Source organism: Myotis brandtii, unplaced genomic scaffold, assembly GCF_000412655.1.
Source record: "Myotis brandtii unplaced genomic scaffold, ASM41265v1 scaffold1112, whole genome shotgun sequence".
NCBI classification, from domain to species: Eukaryota; Metazoa; Chordata; class Mammalia; order Chiroptera; family Vespertilionidae; genus Myotis; species Myotis brandtii.
In genome coordinates this window covers 280,975-286,488 of record NW_005353800.1, presented here as the reverse complement: position 1 = coordinate 286,488, position 5,514 = coordinate 280,975, and the positions used below count along the sequence as shown (strand labels likewise).

General features: G+C 48.0%; 1 protein-coding gene across 2 annotated transcripts in view; it reads left to right on the top strand.

Annotated features, from left to right (window-relative positions):
- The window catches only part of BSCL2 (Berardinelli-Seip congenital lipodystrophy 2 (seipin)), a 10,070-nt gene that overhangs the window by 1,558 nt on the left and 2,998 nt on the right, over positions 1 to 5,514 (top strand). Inside the window, exons 1-4 of one of the 2 annotated variants that reach the window (XM_005857482.2) lie at positions 57 to 202; positions 507 to 823; positions 2,381 to 2,462; positions 4,750 to 4,893. In XM_005857482.2, the coding sequence (XP_005857544.1) occupies positions 612 to 823; positions 2,381 to 2,462; positions 4,750 to 4,893 (438 nt within the window). In that variant the 5' untranslated portion in view covers positions 57 to 202; positions 507 to 611. Of the gene's footprint in view, positions 1 to 56; positions 203 to 506; positions 824 to 2,380; positions 2,463 to 4,749; positions 4,894 to 5,514 lie in introns of those variants that run through there. The other variant, XM_005857483.2, reaches the window with a different exon arrangement.

The following is a 5,514-nucleotide window of genomic DNA, read 5'->3' as shown; positions in this document are numbered from 1 at the left end:
CACAGTCTGCGGGACGCCCTGCCCGGCGTGGGGCGCGGGCCGGTCAGGAGAGGAGAAACTCGGGAGGCAATTGTGACTGCGCTTCGGCTGCTTCTTGAGTCTGGCTTTGCGACTTGAGGCGCGTCGCACCTTCCCTCGGGGCAGCCACCCCGCAGTGCGGATTCAGTGTCATCGTGTGTAAAAGCGCCTTAATAATTTTAAGGTGCGCACCCTCTGTATGTTATGTATTGCTGTGAATGAGTCTCAAGGCGGCCTGTCCGGAATCGGGAGGCGGGAGGACCAGTTTAACTGAGCAGCCCTGGCACTGGGTGTGAACAGCGCAGTGGAGGAAAGGGAAGGGACATTGGCTGGAAAACAGTCATTTGGAGAAAGGCCATGTGAAACAAAGACTCTGCTATGTCCTGCTCTATCTGGTTCTTCAAAGCCAGCCCAGTAACCTTGTCCCTTTGTCCCCACCTCCCTCCAAAAAGAAGCTATTTTTTTCCTCCTCTCTTGTCTTTTTCCAGGAACCACCAGCTGCTTCATCCCATGGCCAGGGGTGGCGTCCAGGTGGCAGAACAGCTAGGAACTCAAAGCCTGAACCCGGGGCCAGACTCACTGCACCCCTTACCATGGTCAATGACCCACCAGTACCTGCCTTGCTATGGGCCCAGGAAGTGGGCCATGTCTTGGCAGGCCGTGCCCGCAAGCTACTGCTGCAGTTTGGGGTGCTCTTCTGTACCATCCTTCTCCTGCTCTGGGTGTCTGTCTTCCTCTATGGCTCCTTCTACTATTCCTACATGCCGACCGTCAGCCACCTCAGCCCCGTGCATTTCCACTACAGGTGAGAGGGGTCTTGAATCAGAGAGGAATCCTGTGGGAGAACTGCTGCGAGACCCTTAGGGCTTATTCAGTTCCGTCCCCTCATTTACAGAGGAGGAAACTGGCCCAGTGGCTCATATGACTTCTTACCTATCACAGCCCAAAGCTCAACAGCCGATCAGGTCTGATGGGGGTCTGGGTTCCTAGCTGTACCTCTGGTTTAAAAGGTTTAAAAAAAAAACCAAAAAACCCTTCTAGACTGTCTCTCTGAGTGTCATGAGTCGGTTGGATCCGACCTCTGTCAGGGCCACAGTAGACTTCTGGAACAAGCCAACCCCTTGGTTCAGCTCAAAGCTAACCTGGCCTTTACTAAAGGAAGTATTAGGAAAGCGGCCATTTGCCTTTTGCATCACTTCCGCTCCCAATAGTCTACTGCACAGTAGAGATTATGGAAACACAGGTGGCTGGATATGTAAACTCCCAGAGTCATGCTCTTCCCATTTTACGGACCCTGCCAGATTCTCTCCCCTTGTCTTAACAATGGCCAATCAAGAGAAGCTGATAAGGACATTGTCAGTGGTCCAGAATCTTTTTTTCCCCTGTGTCCCTGATTATAAGCTATAATTTCTAAGGAGCTATGGATGTCATGAAAGCTATGGCTCTTCTTTTTTTTAATATATATTTTTATTGATTTCAGAGAGAAAGGGAGAGGAAGAGAAATAGAAACATCAATGATGAGAGAGAATCATTGATTGGATGCCTCCTGCACACCCCACACTGGGGATGGAGCCTGCAACCCAGGCATGTGCCCTGACCAGGAATCGAGCTGTGACCTCCTGGTTCATAGGTCGATGCTCAACCACTGAGCCACGCTGGCGTTATGGCTCTTCTTGCCATAAAAACATATCAACATGCCCACCCATATGCTGCACACGCATGCCTATGTGCAATTTTGCCTACAACTTAGGGGGGGGCGGTCATGACCCTCTTAAAAAGGGGTTTTCTCAAACTGGGCCCCAGACCAGAACTACTGAATCAGAATCTGGGGGTGGGAATCAAGCTCTCCATGTGAGAAACACTTAAGTCTGAAACTTTTTTTTTTTTTTAAATATTTTTATTGATTTTAGAGAGGAAAGGAGAGGGAGAGAGAGATGGAAATATCAATGATGAGAGAGTATCACTGATCGGCTGGCTCCCGCCTGCCCCCTACTGGGGATTGAACCTGCAACCTGGGCATGTGCCCTTGACCAGAATCAAACCCAGGACCCTTCAGTCCACAGGCTGGCGCTCTATCCACTGAGCCAAACCAGCTAGGGCAAGTCTGAAACTTTTCAATGAAGTGTCCGTAGAGTCCCACTTAAGAATGTCTGCTCTCTGAGGGGAAATTAGCTGAAGGAGCAGAAAGAGAATGAAAGACTCACTTGAATCTGTGGGCTGCATCTCTCCTCCATCTGTAACAGAGAAGGGTGTTCTGGGAGAAGGGGTGGGGGACAGGAGGGAGCACTAGGGGGCCAACAAGGGGTGCAGGCAGGTCAGGCAGACTCCATAACTTAGCAGTGTCATCCTCATTCTCATTTAGGACCGACTGTGACTCGTCTACCTCCTTACTCTGCTCCTTCCCTGTTGCCAATGTGTCCCTAGCTAAGGGTGGACGTGATCGGGTGAGTATGGAAGCTGAAGAGAGGTTCCATTAGAGCTTTGATGACTTGAAATCAGAAGGAAGACTTGAGAAAGATCTGGAGAACAAGGGTTGAGTGACAGAGATTAAGAAAGGAAGGCTCTCAAGGAAAGGGACGATAATAACCAGTGTCACCCAAATAAATTCAATTTAAAAAAAAGGAAAGGGAAGTTAAAGAAAAGTTAGACTCTAAATAAATTTTATGGCTTGTTCTTTCCTGCAGATGTTAGCAATGTTCTCCTTCTTAGATTGTTTCAGCCAGTCCATATCTATACACGAGGTGTGTTTTAAATCTAAATGAACCTAATTATCAAACCAGCCGTTTCACTGGACTAGGATGGAAGCCACCCAAGAGTTTTGAAAGCTTGTATGTAAAATTATGAAACTGTTGACAAGTATGTGCAACCTGCCATTACAAAGGGTACTGTGCCATAGGACTGGCCAGAGGCCAGGATGATTTCAACTAACCTGGAAGCCCCGAGAAATGCAGAATGGGAACATCCTTCTTTATTTTTATTTTTTAAAATATTTTTATTTATTTCAGAGAAGAAGGGAGAGGCATGAGAATCACTGATGGGCTGCCTCCTGCATGCCCCCCACTGGGGACTGAGTCCGTAACCCCGGGCATGTGCCCTGACCGGGAATACTAATAACTGGAATATACAGAGCAGATTATAAAGAAAGCCTCAGGCCCTGGCCAGTTTGGCTCAGTGGACAGAGCATCGAGCCTGCGGACTGAAGAGTCCCAGGTTCTATGCCTCATTTAAATAAACGAGGCATGCGGCCTGCCAGCCGCGCGTTTGACATTTACAGAAAACAGTTTTGAATGAATGACTGTATTGGGTGGATGAAATAATGTGTCTACTCTATGCTTAACACCTTCTAAAAGTAGAAGATGTGGTCCTGCTTTCAGAGAACCCAAAGGATTGATAGGGTTTTACACATTGTGTTAAATAGCTAGTGTACGATGCAGATTCTGCCTTTCAGAAGAATTTGTGAAGACGTGGAGAGATCAGTGTGAGACATGGAGATAGGCTCACAGTGGACCTTTTAAAGAAGGGTGGACACTGTGGGAACAGGAGAGAAGGGGAGAGTCTGCCTACCAGACACACATGAACAAAGGCATGGAGTCGGTCACAGGTTCTGGTATTAAATTCCATGGATCTCCTCAGAGAGAACGTTTATTTAGACGGTACATATACACATGCATTCACACACAAACAGCCTGATTGATATATAATTCACATGATAAATAATGCACTCATTTAAAATGCACAGCTCAGTCATTTGTAGCATATTCACAGAGTTGGGCAACCATCACCACAGTCAGTTTTAGAACATTTTCATCACCCCAAAAAGAAACCCATTAGCTAGCAGTCACTCTCCATTTCCTTCCAACCCACCCAGAGAACTGTTTTAATATTTCAAAGAATTCGCTGAAGCCTCTGGTTTAGACTCATCTGACCACTACAGGGGGTTAGGAATCTCATGGAATCCGTTTTTTTTTTCAAAAGAGACTTCAGACTGAAAGTAAGAATCTGTATAGACTGGGATCAGCGGCTTCTGCCTTTTACCCTGTGATGAAATGCTCAGAGTCCCCTCAGAGGCACGCTCAGCTGTGCAGCTGATTTACTACGGCTAGCACAGTGCTTTTCAACATAAAAAATATCCATTCCCTCTTTGGTGACAAACAAGCTTTCCTTCACCCCTGTGGAGGTCACGCTATAGGGAAATAGTTGATATAGGCTTAGAGGGGTTCAGGAATGGTCAGGAAACACCAGGGTATGTTTGGTGGCAAGTCTTGAACATTTTGAGGTTAATCCCAGAGAAGAAGCCTTCCCAACTCATGGTGTTCTCAGGGTTCTCCCGACCAAGATAAGGGGCCCAGAATGACAAAAGGATGGTCTGGAGTGACAGTGACCATGCAGAGCTGGCTGAGAGCTGGCTGGGGAGATGCGCACTCTGGCACTTGGTTAATTAATCATGTAAGTGCAGGCAGGATGGGTCCTGGGGGACAGGCCTGAGTCACAGATGGCCCAGTTGGCAACACGCGGGCTCAGGACAGCAGGGAGAGAGAAGTGAGAAGGGCTCAGCCACCAGCAGGGGGCAGCACGTCCTTGCAACGAGATTGAGAGGCGGTGACTGCCAACCGGGGCGCTTGTGGCTCAATATTAGGAGGCGAATATTTGAAGGCGTGGGGGGAGGTGGAAAGGGGCGACACAATTTAAAAATACGTGTTTTTTGAAAAGAGATGGGGCTCCCTTGGGCAGGTGCTGATGTATGGACAGCCGTACCGCGTTACCTTAGAGCTTGAGCTGCCAGAGTCCCCCGTGAATCAAGATTTGGGCATGTTCTTGGTCACCATTTCATGCTACACCCGAGGCGGACGAATCATCTCCACCTCTTCACGCTCCGTAAGTGTTCGTGGCCCGGATGGGAGGGTGTGGAGAAGGATCACCGTGTTAGAGTATCTGGGTAAGCCTTCAGGAGCAAACGCCTCGCCCAGAGGTCATAGGCACATCAGGGTGGGGAAGGGGAGCAGGCATTGCCCGGTGGCATTGTCCAGCTTTGGGATAAAATCTGAAAAGAACGGCTCTGAATATGGGCCTCCTTGGAGCCAAACAGACCCAGGCTCAAATCCTCACTCAGAAACATATACCAGCTGAGGGCACCGTAATCCCATGAGTATAAAATATTATACACCATATTAGGGTAACTCCTCACAGCAAGACCATGAGGGTTCAATGAGGAAATGTAAAGTGCTTGTTAGCACATAGTAGGTATTCAATAAATGTTAGAATGATGAAAATCATTGATTGGCTGCCTCCTGCACGCCCCCTACTGGGGATTGAGCCCGCAACCCCGAGCATGTGCCCTTGACTGGAATCAAACCCAGGACCCTTCAGTCCGCAGGCCCACGCTCTATCCACTGAGCCAAACCAGCTAGGGCATGACTCCATTCTTTTGTTTTGTTAATATGGTTTTATTGATTTTTATTTTTTTATTTTTTATTTTTTATTTTTTTTTTATTTTTA